At 42.0% G+C, this 17,909-nt stretch overlaps 1 protein-coding gene across 3 annotated transcripts in view; it reads left to right on the top strand.

Moving 5' to 3' along the window:
* Positions 1-17,909, top strand: part of ATP8A2 (ATPase phospholipid transporting 8A2) — a 651,431-nt gene that overhangs the window by 367,665 nt on the left and 265,857 nt on the right. For all 3 annotated transcript variants that reach the window (XM_055146569.1, XM_004604655.2, XM_055146669.1), the window contains exons 26-27: positions 1,954-2,137; positions 6,937-7,047. In XM_055146569.1, the coding sequence (XP_055002544.1) occupies positions 1,954-2,137; positions 6,937-7,047 (295 nt within the window). The remainder of the gene's footprint in view (positions 1-1,953; positions 2,138-6,936; positions 7,048-17,909) is intronic.

Genomic DNA, 17,909 nt, shown 5'->3' with positions numbered 1-17,909 from the left:
TCCATATCTTAGCTATTCTACTTGAGTGCAGCAATGACTAATGTTGCATATATATCCTTTAGAGAGAGTGATTTTATTTTCTGGGGTTATATGCCCAGTGGAATTGCTGAGTTATATGGCAGTTTAATTCTATGCTTACTGAGAATTCTCTATACTCTTTTCCACATATCTTAGACCTCACACAAAAGTCAATTCAAAGTGGATAAAAGACCTTGAAATCTTACCAGAAACTATAAAGTACATTGAGGCAGAACGCTCTAAGATTTGGACCTCAAAGGTAACTTCATTGACCAAATACCACTGGCAAAAGCAACACAATCAAAAATAAACAAATGGGACTACAAAAAGTTAAAGAGCTTCTGCATGAAACACAGGCTAAAACTAAAAGACAGCAACTGAATGGAAAAAAAAGTTAGCATTCAACACATCAAATAAAAGTTTGACATATTGGAAGCTACTTTTAATGTTGAGAACTTTCCTGCAAAGTTGAGTTGAAAGACCTGGGAGTGCTCAGACTGCAGAAACTGGGATTTCAGAGGAAGGATGTGATTATTGTCTTTACAGTTCAGCCTTAATATTTGAATAATATTTTATAGTCTGGTCCAGAAAACAGAAATGGTGCTTTTAAGTGTGCTTATCAACACGAAAAGAGTAATAATAATAATGTGGATGTTTGCAAATGCCTCTGAAGGCAATAACTTCTCACCATCCCAAATCTTAGTGAAGTGATCAAAAGCTCTTTCAGCCCTTAGGTTCTGTTTTCCCAACTTGCTAATGTCTATTAAAAAAATTGCAAAGAGCTGACACAAGCACCTGTACAGGAAATTCAGTTTGCTGTCTCCCCAGACACATTTCTTTTTCCAGAACTGGTCACACTCAATGTCAGGTTTGATTGGATTTTTGTGCTAGAGGCAGGCATTTGTGTCGTGGGGAGCCCCAAGGAGTCTGCAGGTGAGGCTGTGGTTGGGTGCTATCCATGCACCCTTAGGAAGCACAGTGAGCTCATTACTCTCAGTGTTTAAGGGCTTCAAGAGTTTACCTGTAAATCTCCCAAGTCAAGTATCAGTTTACTACTTCAGGATTTAAAGCAAATAAAGTACTTAGCATTGTATCATCCTCTATTGTCTGGTCTTAGGTTTTAAGCAAATAGACTGAGCATTGCAGTGTTAACACCTTGATGTTAGTTGGGCCTTTTCCCCAGACAACTTGAGGGCTTATGAGGAATAGCCCACCTTATTTGATTCCTTTGGAAACAACCCATGTCAAAGCCAAGACTCCCTACTCTTCTCCTTTGGAGCTGAATTCTGCAGTTTAGCTTATCTAGACCTTCTTTCTCTGCAGAGTCCCTTCCTAAATCATAACACTTTGGCTGCCCTTCAAACATTGTCTCTGTCTCTGGGCTGCAGATGGAGAGTTCTTCTTCCTTTCTTCTTCCTTTTTCTTCCTTCTAGTGCACTTTCTCCACTTCTCATGCCCTTCCAACTTTACTTCCCTTCTATCAAAGCAGATTTTATTGAAAAGTTTCCTTGCTGAGCCCACGTCATTCATGATGTACAGCAAACCAAAAACAGGGTCTAGGTTAGTTTTCTGATTTATTGAAAAGCTATTGCCTGAGACCCCTGTAGCTTGCTTAACTGCCTTTGTCATTCCAAAGGGCACAGTTGCGTGAGCTGAGTTTGAGTTTGCATGTACGGCTTCCTCTGAGTGGAGTGATTACAAATGGACTGTGTTTTCAGTTAGTTTTGAGTTGTGTATTTCATCTGTGAGGTTGGCACACACTTGAAAGCCACAAGCTACTGTTTTCTGAAAGCTTCTTTACACAAGAGCAGAAAATGTATGTATTGAATTTGGAAATTATCCAGGAACTGCCCTTCTAATGCAGCTAAATGTAGACTACAGCTGTTTCCTCCAGCCAGACCCCCGAAGTCAAATTTTCCCTTTCTTTTCTTACAGAGTATCTCCTCTGCAGAAGTCTGAGATAGTGGACGTGGTTAAGAAGAGGGTAAAAGCCATCACTCTCGCCATTGGGGATGGTGCCAATGACGTCGGGATGATCCAGACTGCCCACGTGGGTGTGGGAATCAGCGGAAACGAGGGAATGCAGGCGACCAACAACTCAGATTATGCCATTGCACAGGTCAGAGGTGTTCTGAGCCCACTGTCCCAGGTTGAATGATAAATGAGCTGCACGTGAAGGGCTGGTTGGTGCCAGACCTTAAGTCGAATCCAAAGAAGTCTGACACTCATTTTTTTATTAGTTTATTTTTAATTAGAGAGTCATCGTGAGGGTACAGTTATAGATTTATACATTTTTGTGCTCATGTTTCCCCCATACAAAGTTCGATAACCCATCCCTTCACCAGTGCCCATTCTCCACCACCAGTAAACCCAACATCCCTCCCACCTTCCCCAGTCCCGTCTCCCCCCACCCCACACTGCCACTATGACAGGGTATTCCCTTTTGTTCTCTGTCTCTGATTAGGTGTTGCTGACACTCATTTTAAGGCTGTGTCACTGTCACTGTCATCCCGTTGCTCATTGATTTGTTCGAGCAGGCACCAGTAGCATCTCTCATTGTGAGACTTACTTGTTACTGTTTTTTGGCATATCCAATATGCCATGTGTAGCTTGCCAGGCTCTGCCGTGTGGGCACGATACTCTCGGTAGCTTGCCAGGCTCTATCTAGACCAAAGCACCGGTATATTTGAATTTGTATCTCAATTTATGGAGGCCCTGTTTTACAAGTTGGCTTTCTTTAGGCCATTTGTGAGCTTTCTGTCAGCCAAGCAAAGATTTCATCCCTGACAGATAGATCTCTGAATAGATCCCTGAGAATCAAAATCTCTTACCTTTCGCTCCTACATGGCTGTGTCTGTGCTTTCTCTTATGCCGTGTTCCGCCCAAGGGCAAGTGTGCTCATCACCTTGATTCTCAGCAATGCTCATCCCGCATTTTTCTCAAAGGCCAGAGCACAGGGGTTTAAGGTCAAGGGAAAGTGATGATACACAGCTTATAGAGGTGACCATGGTGCTGCCTGGGACCCATGCTATGGGGTGAATTGCCAAAGGCATGAACTGGGCTTGGACTGTCACTGCTCTGTGTTCGGGAGCAAATAGCCTCTTGCAGTTCAACCAAGTTCAGTTCATTCCTCTCTGGGTCAGACCTTGCCTGCAGGGGTTCCTGGTTCATTTCGTAGCTGATGGGCTTACAGTTGGAGGGTGAAAGGATGAAAGGGAGGCTATTTCTAATTGACAGCCTTCAAATGAAGGAGAATCACCAACCTCCTGACACTCAGGGCACACTCTAGACACTTGACTCTTTTGCTCATCCAGAAAATAGAGATGCTACAATGAGCACTAGTCATTTCCTCATGTCCCCAGATTCCAGCAAGTTGTGACTAAATGCCTGCTTCTTGACTGGCTAGCTAGAGTTCCCTCTTGCTTCTCCAATTTTCAGTCTTCCAGGAGGGGAAAAAAAAACCCCAAAACCGTGCTAACCTTAATCATATAAACACATGAAATAATGACTTACTCTTTTCATGCTGACACCCCAGGGCAGCAGGCTGGTTCTCTGCCATGCCGAGTCTCCATTTCCCTGGAGGTGGGGGACTCTGACTTACATCACCTTCCATCATCTTCTCCCCCTTCATGGTTCTGCAAGGGCAGAGAGGAATTTCAAAGTTCTTGAGACTCTGAAAAGTGCAGGAAATCCATCTTGGTGCTTATTGAATTCCAAATCAGTCCTCAAGACAATTGCTCAAGTAGTAGGAGAAAAAATTCAGGATTTACAGATGAGAAAACTGGGGGTCCTTCCCAGGAGGGGGCCCAGGCTCTGGTCTGAGGGTTCAGAGCCTCAGAGCTCCAGACCAGCACATGACTTTGGAGAATGGGCCCCCCCACACCTGCTGCTTGGCTCTCCACGAGTCGACTGGCCAAGACCCATGGGGCAACATGCTTCCTGTAGCCTGTCAGCAACTGTAGATGTTATACACCCCAACATTATTAAATACTTGAGTTATAGCATCATCGGGCTCAAAGGAATCTTTAGAGGTTTCCTAGGAGTTCCAGGCAAATATTTGCCTGTCTTTTTCTTGAAAATGTCTAGGGAAGGGCAATTCCGTGGCCTGCTTTATTGAAACTGCATACTAATGGGATGTCAAATCTGGAACAGTGCTCGCTTCAAATTAAAAGCATCAAAGAAGGACTGAGAGGGGGAGTGGGGCTTTGTAGCTCCATTTGGAGTTTTTGTGTTTCTCCAAGTGTTCCTCATAGTCACCTTGACAAGAGGCCATTCAAAGTGACACCCTGTGTCTGCAGGCTGGAGTTTCTCCTGCCCATGGTCCTATTTGTGATGAGGCAGAGAGTCTGTCATTTCAGTCTCTGTCTTCCTCCTCTCTGAAGCCCTCTCTTCCCATTGACATGTTTCCTCTCCCTATATTACTAAGTGGGAAAAGATGCACAATCAGCATCCACTTTGCCTCCAGTGAAATGATGAATGTCTTTGGTTGCAGCAAAAGCTTTGTGATCAGTGTATTTTTATGTGCACACATCATTGATTTGTGGGTTGCTGGGTTTTTTTTTGGTTTTTTTTTTTTTTTTTTGCATTTGTGAGAGAGTGCTCCTTTGGGGTTAACTCAGAGATTTCCCTTTGGGAAACTGGTGAGACAGATAGAATGCTGCTCCCACATCTTTCTCTTCACCAATACCTTTACCCTGCAGGAGTCAGCCCCCACTTTGCTGCCTTCCCCGGGGGTAGCATGTGTAGGGAGTCTATGCACTGTGGCCCTCTAACCCCGAGTTCTTGTTTGTGGGAGAGTAGGGTTCCTGTCCCCTCTCTCCATGTTTTCTGAATGATCTCATGAAAAGAGTATTTGATTCAGGATGCTCCTTTTCTTCCCCCCAGAAACCAATCCTTGTAGCAGTAAATTGGAGGCTTTTGGGATGATTCCAGCAGATGTCCTCTGTGTCCATTGAAGTTTAACATGGGGTGGAGGGGCGGCAGGTCCAGGTCGAATACAAACTTCCTTTTTTAGTGTTGACTAGTTTTATTATGATTCCCTCTCTCCCCCTTTGGAGTCCTTAATAAGTCTTTATGGGGAGTTTCACTTTTCCATGTGCCCCTATTTCTGCCATTTTGAAGTCATCCTTTAACTTTGTGAGTACAGGGATGAGTGATGGGCCTTGCTCTCCATTCTGGAGGAGCTTTTAGGTCATAGTTATTCATTCTCTTTCTTTAGTGCTAATAATAATGTACCTAGTATACTTTCAGAGTCTCTAAGATTGTTGATTTAATGTCAGAAGTGATCCGAAGTTAGTAGGGGCAGGGTTACACTACTACTGAGTGTTTCCAGACTCTGTCGATGATCTTAATTCTGTCTGGAGATCTTTCATAGGAGAATGATAGATTTGAGCTTGTGGACTGCCCTGTGACTTAGAACAGGGAATTCAAGTTTTAGTTCAAACCAAAATTCAGTCAAACCCCTGGGCTCTGAATGCATGGGAGTGGGAGCTGGAAGGAGAGCCAGGACACTGTGCTAGAGAGCCTGTACTTTGGTGGCGAGTGTGGTGTGGTAGCACCTATTTTTGAGGAGATATGGAATTGCACCACTAAAAGATGAACAGTCTTGGAAATCAGCATTATCTTAATGAGAAATTTTAATAAATAAAATAAGTATACAAAGCATATCTTAAAAAACATTTTAGTTTAAGGCAACAGAGGGGAAGTCAACCCAATACACAGTTAACTAAAGCATAGAAACGATGACAGAATTTTCCCTAATAAGCACAACCTCTAACACAGATAAAAAGCAAGCCTTTCCTTTTTCCAGCTTCATGTTCATACTTTTGGGGGTTTTGGGTTTTGTTTCTCTAGTGAAGCAAGATGGGTTGTTTGTTTTATTAAGCAAAATTACTTAGAAAGTTTAAGAGGAGAGAAACAGAAGAATGCATGTTCAAGAGAGAACACAGACATCTTCAGGGTGGGTAGAAAAAAAAGAAGAAAGAGAGGTGCTTGAGTCAGAGCCATAGTACTTGAGTAGGGCTTTTTCTTTTCAGGTTTGATCCTTAGCATCCCCAAACATTTCCCCAAGCCACGCCAGAAGTGATCCCTGAGTACAGAGCCAGGAGTAAACCCTGAGCACTGCCAGGCATGCCCCCACCGAGAGAGAGAGAGAGAGAGAGAGAGAGAGAGAGAGAGAGAGAGAGAGAGAGAGAGAGAGAGAGAGAGAGGAGAGAGAGGGCACTTAAGGGAGAGCACCGATTTTGGAACCTTCGTGAGAGGGTCTGTGTTTCTCTGTGTCTCTGGGTAGGGGGATTGGTTTTTTTAATTTTTGTTCTTGGAGTCACACCCAATTTTGCTCAGGGATTACTCCTCACTCTGTGCTCAGGGATCACTCCTAAGGGGCTTGTGGTGCCATATATAGTGTCAGGGATCAAACCTAGGTAGGCCATGTGAAAGGTGAGTGCCCTATCTGCTGTGCTATTGCTCTGGGCCCAGTATACTTGTTTTTAGCCAACAGATTAACAGACTGACAATGATCATGAGACATGCATTTTTGGAGGTCCCTTTCTTTGAAAGGACATTAGGACATGAGTGTCCCTGCCCTTTGCTCCTGTCACCATAGTTCTGTGGTGAAATCTAGGAATCCATTGTACCTTCAGCCACTCCCTTTCAATAGTTAAGGCCCTGAGTCTTTGGGATAATGAAGTTGTATGAGAAAAGCAAAGTCTGGCATCCTGTTTGAAGGGAACTGGCAACTTTCTAGATTTCTTTCAAGGATCTTACTGATTCTTACTGAACGCGGAAGCTTTGCATGCAGGGAGCAGTTTTCTGGGATGAACCACAGAACCGGGCTTTCCTCTCTGATCTCCTGTTTCTGCTGTGAAGCCATGTTCCTGATGTTGGGCTCTTCTGAACAGTGCTCCTTTCCTCTTGCAGTTTTCCTACTTGGAGAAGCTGCTGCTGGTTCACGGTGCCTGGAGCTACAATCGGGTGACCAAGTGCATCCTGTACTGCTTCTACAAGAATGTGGTCCTCTACATTATTGAGGTGAGCAAGGCTTCCCTTTGTTTTGGAGAAGGATGGATGGCCTTGGCAGAGTGTACCTTTAGATACTTAGTAATGTCAAGGCAGGGCTTTGTGAACGCAGACTTCAAGAACGGGTGCCAGGGTGGCATCATTGAAATGTTTCACACATGCATCTTGGAAGCTGAGGGCCCCTTCCTGATCTCCTCCACATTACATAACCAAGGCCAGGCGTTTGCATCTTGCTTCTCTACACTGCAGTGTCCTCTCCATTGCCCCCATGGATGGGCAAAGGCCCTCTTGATTCCACTCTACCTCCTGGCCTTGGCTCCAGTAGTATACAAACACTCCTCTTACTGGGGTGGTTAGTCTAAGGCAGCAGCTGTTCGCCACTTTCCGTATGACACTGAGACATTTTAGGCAATCTGCCCCACATTTTCTCTTTCCTGAAATGGCTGGAGCCTGGTTACTCCCTAGGTTACAGACTGGAGCCTGGTTACATGCATTTCTCGTGGAATGGGCAAGTTCCAAGAGTGATCATTCATTGCTTCTGGGATGCTGGACTGTTTCACTTAATGGGAGGGAGTCATTCAGGTCATGAAAAATATTTCAGTGAGCTTGTCTTTGGTGGGCAAACATTTTTTTTAAAGACGCTATGATTCCGTTACAATAAAAGATAGCGTTTGCTAGCGGGATTAGAGCAGGAGGGATTGAGTGGTAACTCTTGAATAACAAAAGCCTCCATTTTGAGGCTAAGGGGTGACAATTGTAAAATGGTCCAGTCTGACTCCCAGTCACAAGTTGGATAGAGGGGACAAGAAGATACAAGACATAAACATGTCACACAACCACAGTGGGGAAATCGCCCCACTGCTTGCGCCTTCACAATATCTCAGGGGGATGAGACGAGGTCCAGATGTTGAAGGCAGTAATTATCAGTAGGACCCAGACTGAGGGTGAAAAGAAACTGTATGCTAGCACCATTTCTTAGTGTCTGGCTGTCACACTCTGACACCAGCCTCGACTCTCAGGACTGAGTCACATGGGCACACAGATAAAACACAAGATTCAGTCTTCACTCTGGGATTTCTGCTCAAGGGTACAGTCTCGCTGGCTTCTTCTCTACAAGCATCCTGTCTTTCAATCATAACTTTCTTAAGGAATTCTTTCACAGACCTGTTCTGGTACCGTCCACCTGCAGAAAGATGAGACCAGGGGGAAGTAGGAAATGTGTTTTATGTTTGAATTTAAAGGGAATACCAGCCAACTCCTCCCTTCTTTTTTAAGTACTGCTCATCCGGAAAGGGTGTGACTTTTAGCGCCCAATATCAAAAAGGATTTCTAGATGCTTTCAGAAATGAAGAAACAGTCACTGTGCACAAAGATAGAAAAGCGATGTTTGTCGTGTATGGTGTTATCTCATACTGTCTGGTTGTATTTCATGCTGTTATGCCTTACTTTGTGTCTCATTTCTCAACCAACTCTTGACCAAAACAATAGCTGAGGTGTAGCCCAGCTTCCACTGATGTGGTCCTAAGGGACCACACTCAACTCAGATCATTAACATGAGTTGTGCATGTGTGAGAGCAAACACAGCAGCTTGTGTTACTCATCCGGCTTAAGATTACTTAATGAAAACTTTTTCTCAAGTGGTAGCTCAAATTGTTTACTTCCCAAGGCCGACCAGCCAAAAAGGAAAAGAGGCTGTGTAGAGAGGTATTCTTCTAATTTACATAAAGGGCAGAACACTCACTTAAGCAGGATGTGGCTTCCTCTGCAGACAAAAGACCTCTTACCTTGCACACAAAAGCATCTTGTGGGTTGAGGAAACCTGATTCTTAAAGAAGCACTCAAAGGAGAGCTTGAAATCCTGAGGCCTGACCCATTCTTCTGCAAGGACTCTGAGTGTTGAGTTTCCTCTCCTAGGGAACCAGCAGGTAGGGAACCTTGAGGAAGATAATGTCCTACTGTGGTGGGATCTTGAGAGATTCCGGGATGTCCTTTTTATTCAATTTTATGTTATTCAATAAGTTAAACAGCAGTTGTTTAAAACACAAACAAACAAACAAAAATCCCAATAAGATGTCTGCTTATCTTGTTCTGTATTGCTCGGTCCACTCAGAGGAAGCCCTGTCAGATACTCTGTAATGATCTGAGCATTTTTTCCTTCTTCCTATCCTCTTCTCATTTCTGTCGCACTAATGATGTTTGTTCCCTGTTGTTTGCCACAACTTCTGTATCCATGATAGGTTTCACTCCTCCGTGTCACTTGGGGTCAAAGATAATTCGTGTGACCATAACATTGGAATCTCTGTTTCCACATATCATCCCAAATTCCACATGTATTTTAAAAGCCTAAACACCGCCTTCTCAGGATTTCTTAATAATCTGGCTTTCCTCACAATCAGCAAATTTCAGATAGTCTAGACTTCCTAGACTTCTTATCAAGACCTTCTTTACAGAGCCCCAACCCTCCAGCTTCCCAGATCATTCCCATGGCCCTCTCTTGCTCATTTACACCTACTATCTTAACTAAAAAAAAAAAATCCAAACAGACTGAGGTGCAATTTTAATTTTTCTGAAAATTTCTATATGGAACAAAGTCCTGAAAAGTGTTAAGTGAGTTTCTAACTTAATGTTTTTAAATCTAGCTGGCAAAGAGTTTTTAAGTGGCCTTCTCTAGATAGCCTCTTAAAATTCTTCCCTACAAATCAAAAAACAAAAGTCACTACATCCTTTGCCCAATTCTGTTCAGTATTTCTCAAAGTTACTGATTTGAAAACAGAGAAATGAACATCCTTGATGGAACCCAGTTAGAGTGTTAACTTTCTCTCCCCACTGCCCAGTTATTTCTGAGGACTATGAAGGCCCTTTAAATATCATTTTAAAAATAGAAAAGTAGTACTTTGCATGCTATTTTAGGGTGCCTTGAACTGAAAGGTCAAAGCTTATTGCTTTTGGTTCACTCAATTGTAAGGGATAGTTTAACATTCTTAAGATTACCTTTAGTTACTTAGTAGAAAATGACATAAATGGCATGTTTCTAAAATTATTTTATTGTAACTCAAGGAGAAACCTTTAACAGCAGCCACCATATTTTCATCTGAAATTTCATACTATATATAATTATCAGTAAAATAGTACACTCTAAGAGCAGTTTAATAAGCCTTTATTTTTGTTTGGGGGCCACACCTGGTGGTACTCTAAGCCCACTCCTGTCTCTATGCTCAGAGATTATCCCTGACAGGGTTGGGGACCATACAGGATGCCAGGGATCAAACCTTGGTCAGTTGCGTGCAAGGCAAGTGCTCTACCAACTATACTATCGCTCTGGCTCCCAATATTTTTTTTAAGTTATACAAGTTATGAAGGTCATTATCTGCATAAAAGCTTATTTAGAAGTTCAGTGAGTCTGTGATTAAAACACTCTTCTTCCTTGGTACATGGGAACCCATCAAAGTTGGTGTATCTAGAAGGAGAATCCACAGCTACTAGTTCAATTGTGTGGAGCAGAGACAGAAGGTCCCCCTCATTCCCATCCATCCCTCATCCCTTCTTGGATATGCTTTTCTGACCTTTCCCTCGGTGCTTACAGAGATGTTTACATGGAGATGATTTGTTTATCTCAACAAATCAGTGTTTCTGCATAGATGTCCCCTGCTCTATAATAAGTTGTTCTTAGAGATCTTCCCCCTTTGCCCCCATGGGTGCTTTGCCTAGCCCTTTGCAGTATAGCTTGGGAACTGCTTCTGTGCTGCTGTTGTTGGCCAGAGCTGCAGCGACACTGTTTTCAGTGTATTGTGGGCGCCAGCTCTCCTTCCTGTATAGACCCCCCAAGTGTCCCACCAGAATGGCTTTGCTCTCGTTTGACCTTCCCACCAGTTTGGCCCTGACCAAAACCCACGCTCAGCTGAAGTATCTGGATCATGGCTGCTTTGCTGCTGATAAATGCTAAAGCTCAATTTATTCTGGTTAAAGTTGCCACTAGTTAGATGATTTGGAGAACATAGTAACATAATCAGTGATTTCTAATGGCCTGGTTGAAAGTAAAATTGAAACATACATAATTTTGGCTCTTCATCCTGCTACTGACTTTTTCTTAGAAACATTTTCAATGATGTCCAGCCTTCCTTCCTCCTTTACTTCCATTTTTTCCTTCCTCCCTCCCTCCCTCCCTTCCTTCCTTCCTCCCTTCCTTCCTTCCTTCCTTCCTTCCTTCCTTCCTTCCTTCCTTCCTTCCTTCCTTCCTTCCTTCCTTCCTTCCTTCCTTCCTTCCTTCCTTCCTTCATTTTTCCTTCTCTCTTTTCTTCCTTTCTTTCTCTTCTCTTTTTTCTTTTTATTCCTTCCTCCCATCCCCCCATCCCCCCTCCCTCCCCGCCTTTCCTTCCTTCCTTCCTTCCTTCCTTCCTTCCTTCCTTCCTTCCTTCCTTCCTTCCTTCCTTCCTTCCTTCTTTCCTGCCTTCCTTCCTTCCTGCCTTTCTCCCCTCTTCCTCTCTTTTTAAAAGTATAAGCTTATTTAAAACTTTTCTTGCTTGAGTAGAAGTAAAAGCGTCTTACTGTGTCATTTAGTCATGGATAGTGCAGCCAGTTTTCTGGAACATGCTCTGACTGTTCGCTGTCAATGGGCATTGTATCAGAAACAAGTTCCTAGAAGCTTGAAGAGGCGGGACCACCTCTGCTCTTGTCAAACTCATTACATGTTCCTGTATCTTCAGTAACACCCCACTGCTCCTTCTGTTCCTCTCCTTCATGGTCTGCATCCACACTGTCACTCGCATCCTCTGCCAATACTTTTTCTTATTTTGTTATTGAAATATAATTAGCATGTAGTTAAGATAGAACTGGGGGGGCAGAGCAATAATACAGTGGTAAGGCATTTGCCTCCACATGGCTGACCCTGCTTCAATCCCCGGCACCCCAGATAGTCCACTGAGCACCATCAGGGGTAATTCCTGAGTGAAAAGCCAGTAGTAACTCCTATGCACAGATGTGCCCCCCCCCCCCAAAAAAAATCAGATAGGACTTTTAGAGGCCTGCAGTTTCATAAGCTTAAATTGGATTTTCATCAGTGGAAACTAATTGGCAGTGTTCTGTCTGCCTGCCCAAAACAATTACTAGAATGTCACAGGGAATGTTCTGGAGAAGTTTGGAAGTCTGGAACAAAGAGAGTGTACTTAATACTGCTGAATTACATGCTTAAAAATGGCCCAAATATTCAACTTTGTTACATGTGTCTTTTTAGTATGATTTTTAAAAAGGTCTAAAATATTTTAATATCACCAGTACTCTGCCACTTTAGTTACCTTGAGGAAAACAAAAATGTGTAGATTGCTTTGTGGGAAGCTTATTTTGAAGGTCCATAAAACAAGCTTTACCCAAAATCTCGTTTTGTATTCAAACCAATTAAATGTTTCAGTTCTGTGACTATGATCAGAGAGACCAGATTTGGAGCTAGATTACACAGAACTCCATACCCTTGTTTGGCAGATGGAATTCCTATCAGCCAGCTAAGGTAGACCGTGTGTGTGTGTGTGTGTGTGTGTGTGTGTGTGTGTGTGTGTGTGTGTGCTCGCGCGTGTGTGTGACTAGGAAGTAGGCTGGGTGGCAATATAAAAGTGACCAAGAATAGTGATCTGAATAACCAGTTTGTTAATATTGGAAACTCAGATTTTTTTTTTCATTCTGACAGTGGCAAGTTACATGGTTAAAAGCAATTTCAAAAAATGTGTCAGTCAATATGTAGGGCAGATGGTAAGTAGAGTCCTTTAATGTAATTTTGTAGTTTTAAAGAGCAGCATAAATCACCACCAGCCTGCAACCACCTCCTAATTTCGTTTATAAACAGAAAAGTTGATTTTTTTAAAAAGAATTTTATTGTGACAATGAGGAATTTAGCTTAAATACACAAACGGGAACTAGAGAAGTCAGAGAAGGATTGCGCTAAGGTTTTAAAGTCCTGACGGATTATAGTTCTGTGATTCCTAGTGAAAAGGCTTGATAAAATTCTATAAAGCTCTACGTTATTTCACAAACTAGAACTAGATTATTTGGAATTGCCTGAATATTAAATAAGCTGCATTTTCAAAGCAGAGCAGCTTCTTTGGGGGGAAAGGAAGACACAACTGGTATGCTCAGTGTTAACTCCTGGCAGGAATCCAGAGAGCATACGTGGTGCTGAGGATGGAACTCAGGTCAGCTACATGCCAGGCAAAGGCCCAACCCACTGGAGGATCTCTCCATCCTTAGCTCCAGTTTTTTAAGGTCTTATGAGATAGGCAGTTGTTCATGGGCTTTCTGAAGAATTAGCTAAATGTTATCTGAAATGGTTTGAAAGCTTTAGTAGTGCTAAAATTCAAATAGAGAAATAATGGGAACATTAACCTACAATTTTAAAAATTATAATATGAATCCCTTATAAACATTGGTATCATAGAGAAAATGGATAAAATCATTTGTGAAGTAGAGAGGAGACTTTGAAACTATGATGATTGATCAGTGGCTAATACATAGAATAGCTGTCAATTATTTATATTGATATGAAAATATAGCCAGTAAACCATTTAGAATGACTACTTATTTTGGGCATTTCTTAAATATTTGAGATATTTGAATCTTTTCTTTGGGGTCATTAAACTAGAGTGGAATGAAAGTCAGGAAATGGAGTGTATGTTTAACATGGAAGGCAAGAAATATCCGGTTTGAGAAGTAGAGATCTTAAGGCCATAATAAAGTTGAAGCGAATATAAAACCTAACAGAATATAGAGAGAACTAGTTAATGTTTGTCAATATCTAGTACACATAAAATAAGCAAAAGAAAAAAGCCATATTTTATAATACTAGGAACTATAAAACTAGAAAGTGTTTATTAGCATTTCATCTTCTGTATCTTCAGACTAAATCAATAAAATTAATTACTATTTTTATATAAACTGGCATTCTTGCTTAAGAAAAATCAGTGAAAGAGTAGATGAGTACTTTTTGGCTTAAAAACGTTTTTTTATCTAAAATCATATGTGTGTTGTCTTTAGTTGTTTTACAGCCTCCCTGCCACCCCATCCCATTGTGTTTTTGGAAGATTTCATGCTTATTCTTTATTTATTGGGTCACTGTTTTCAAAATACATATAAATTGCTTGTCAAGCACTCCTTTTTATATTTCTAGTCTGATTGGATTTTTGTTTGGAAAACTTTAATTAAAAATGTTATTTTTCAGAGATGCTGCAGATTTGTCTGTGCCATATTCCAAACTAAAACATACCTCTCACAGTGCCCAGACCCCAGTTGGCTGCATTAGCAGCTATGACAGAATGCACTGACTTAGGAGTAGATTTGCTTATATATCAAGTCTACAGAAAGTAAATGTCTTAAACATGATCAAAATTTGTGCAATGACTTTTTCCCTCCACTTGGACATAATGTATGCTTTAAATGCATCTCAAAAATAAATGTTTCATTCTTAATAGTTCAAAAGTCTCTTTTTGGTAAAAGACAAAAATTCCTCAAAGCAAAGCTTTCCTCTTCTGCCCTGTCAGAGGAGACTTAGTGTTTCCCGATAGAAATTCATTATTTGAGGGACTAGGATGCAGTCATGTGATTTATGTTGGCATCATAATTGATACAAATTAAATGAGGAACCCAACAACATATGGACTTTCCTCTAAAGGCTGTGACTTCAACAAAGACAAAACAAAGCTCAAGGATATAACTCAAAAACCCAGAGCATATGCTTGGTATGTGAGAACCCCAAGTTTGTACCCTGGTACCACATAGATCACCAAGCATTGCCAGGAGTTGTTTCTCACACAGCCCTCAGCAGCAGTAGGTGTGGCCAGAAAGAAAAAAAAGAAACCATTGATTTTCTATTACAAGCTATCAGTTAGAATTGATTGCCAAGTCTGTGAGAGTCTGAATGTTAAGACCAGGACTCCTAGTACAAATTCCACAAAATTCCCTATTGACAGGATGGTGAAGGTGAGTACAGCATGCAAAAAGCTGATGGCTTTACAGCCCCATCTGGCTACCTCCTCACTACAAAAGCATCCTCACTGTAAAAGCTTTAGAGTGAGCCTCTGCTTACCTGGGTAATCCCCCTGGCACTGGTAGTTATTGGGCAATAATTAAAGTTGTACTGTGTTGGCGCATATATACACCATTCTCCTGATGTATGTCTCATTCCCCTGATTCTGAAAGAGCCTTTAATCATTGGGAAATACGAGTAAGGAGAGCTGGCTAAAATCTCAGGGCTGGGATGAATGAAGACATTACTGGCAACCGCTCGAGTAAATCAATGAACAATGGGATTACAGTGATACAGTGATACTATGTTGGATGAAAAATTATTTCAATACGTACATCCTCTCTGAGCAATTTAAAACCAGGACCTAATTAGAAATCAAAAGATTTTGCAAAACCCTTTCCTTGTCTCCTCGATCACTCTCCAAGCCAAGTGCTCTTATTTTTGTGTATTGTTTTGTCTTGGAGCCACACCTAGCTAGCAATGCTCAAGGCTTACTCCTGGCTCTGTGCTCAGGAATCACTCTTGGTGGTACTCGGAGGACCGTATGGAATGCTGGGGATTGAACCCAGGTCTGTTGCATGCAAGGCATGCACCTTACCCGATAAACATTTGCTCCAGTCCTTGAATCATGCTAATGAGATGGACAGGACCCAGCCCTTGTTCTTGGAATTGAGTAGGGGATGCAGTTAAGAAGTTCCGTGAGTGTAATACAGTGTGGTGTGCAGTGCAGACTCTTAGAAGGGCTGTTTTACAGCCATGGGGGGCTACGACCTCAGGTTTCCAGGATGAAATGACTCCAGATCTGAAGGATGCGTACAAGCTGATCAAGTGACAGGGCCATGAGGAGAGGGTTAGGTCATTGTGCTCCAGAGAGCCTGCACCTGTCTTTCCCATTTCACCGTCTCTGTTTATTCCAGTTCTGTGATGAATGTCTCAAGGCAGCTGGGCCCTTCGTAAACAACAGGGAAGAAGTGCAGTTTCCTGGGGTTTTATGTTTCAGAAGGAAGGTGGCTGCAGAACCAGTTAGACAGAAGCTCAGGAATGTTCTCTTGAAGCTGGGTTGCTGCTGGCTTGTGGCACTAGGAGCTCATTAGTGAATGTGGAGTGGGAGAGGTGCCAGAGAGGTGTCCTGATAAAGCCAAGGAATGTTATCAATTTAGAGGATTCCAGAGATTCACTGACACTTTAGCTTTATAAACATTGATGTTTACTGTTTCTACATGGGCCAGTATATGCTTTTTAATGCTATTTTTTTAATGTATTAAGGCACTGAAGGCTAAAAATTTGGGCCTCTAACTCCATAAATTTGAACTTAAATATGAACATAAATTTAAAGCAGGAACTCTGTACACTTGGACTGGCTTCAGTCCTGGGTGCTTGTTAGGATGAGTATCCTATTTCTGTTCAGCAGATCACTGTGACCATGTCTTTGTTAACTGGTCTCCCTGCAGGACCAAATACACAAGTGCTCAACAGATGGTAATAAACTGAACACATTTCAGTAGTGACCAATAGCTAATGATCTATTTTTGTTGTTTTGTTTTGGGAGCCACACGTGGTGATGCTAAGGTTTATTCCTAGCTCTGTGCTCAGGGACCCGTCCTGATGGGCTTAGGGGACTATATGTGGTCCCAGGGATGGAACCTAGATCAGCTGTTTGCAAGGCAAGCACTCTACCTCCTGTACTATAGCTCCAGTGTTTCGTGTGTGTGTGTGTGTGTGTGTGTGTGTGTGTGTGTGTGTGTGTATTTTATGAGATTAGTCTACTTTAGTACTTATCTTCATTTTAGGGAATGCCTTTCTGATCTAGCATCTTTCCTGGTGTGATTTTTATAAACTGATACTGTCCTTCGATTCCTCCATCCTTCTCAGAGAGCCCAGCAAGCTACCAAGAGTATCCTTCCCGCACGGCAGAGCCTGGCAAGCTACCCGTGGCGTATTCACTATGCCAAAAACAGTAACAATAAGTCTCACAGTGGAGATGTTACTGGTGCCTGCTTGAGCAAATCAATGAACAATGGGAGGACAGTGCTACAGTGCGACATACTGTCCAAGTATTAGAAGATTTTGTTTACTTTTCAATCTGTTGATCTCACCTTTTGGAGGATAATGTATCATTTTGATTGTATTCATTAAACATATTATATTCATTGAGCACATTATATTCATTAAGCATATATATTTAATGAATTCAATCAAAATACAAATGCAAAGGCGATAGGTATATATCTATATATAGTATAGGTATATCTCTATATAATTAAATTTTCACCTACAATATTTTATTTCATTTTATCATATCTTATTGCTATTTCTCTTTTGGTTCTGGAGTCACACTATATAGTGCTGAGGAGCTGTTTCTGGATCAATGCTTGGGGTTCTCTCCCAGGGAGAGATGTGGTGCTAGGGAAGGAACCCGGTTTCCTAAATGCAGAACATGTGTTCCGTCCATGTCCATTGAATTATATCTGTCAAGCCCCATTGGCCTCTGACTTTAACATATCTTTTCATGAACAGATGAAATGTCAGTATTTATGACATGACCCATCCTTCTTTTTCTTGGACCTAGGAGTTGGCTGGCCTTAACACCTACTTAAGTAGCTTCTGTTACATTGGGAAGCTCAACTCTTCCCCAGTGAACTCCTGTGCTTTTAAATGTAAGTGCCAATTCATTTGAATCACAGTACAGTCTTCAAACAGATATCCTGGGCCACAGGGTGTCCTTTACTTGTTGATCCCAATGCCCTGGTCCCCCAAGAGCACTATTAAAAGAAGTTTCACTAATAGGAATTCTGTCAGTGTCTTGTATATCCTGGGTATTAATCCCTTATCAGATGGGTATTGGGTAAATATTCTTTCCCATTCTGTG

The sequence above is a fragment of the Sorex araneus genome, chromosome 1, assembly GCF_027595985.1.
Source record: "Sorex araneus isolate mSorAra2 chromosome 1, mSorAra2.pri, whole genome shotgun sequence".
Taxonomy (NCBI): Eukaryota; Metazoa; Chordata; class Mammalia; order Eulipotyphla; family Soricidae; genus Sorex; species Sorex araneus.
The sequence above is the reverse complement of the archived record's forward strand: the minus strand, read 5'-3'. Positions and strand labels throughout refer to the sequence as shown.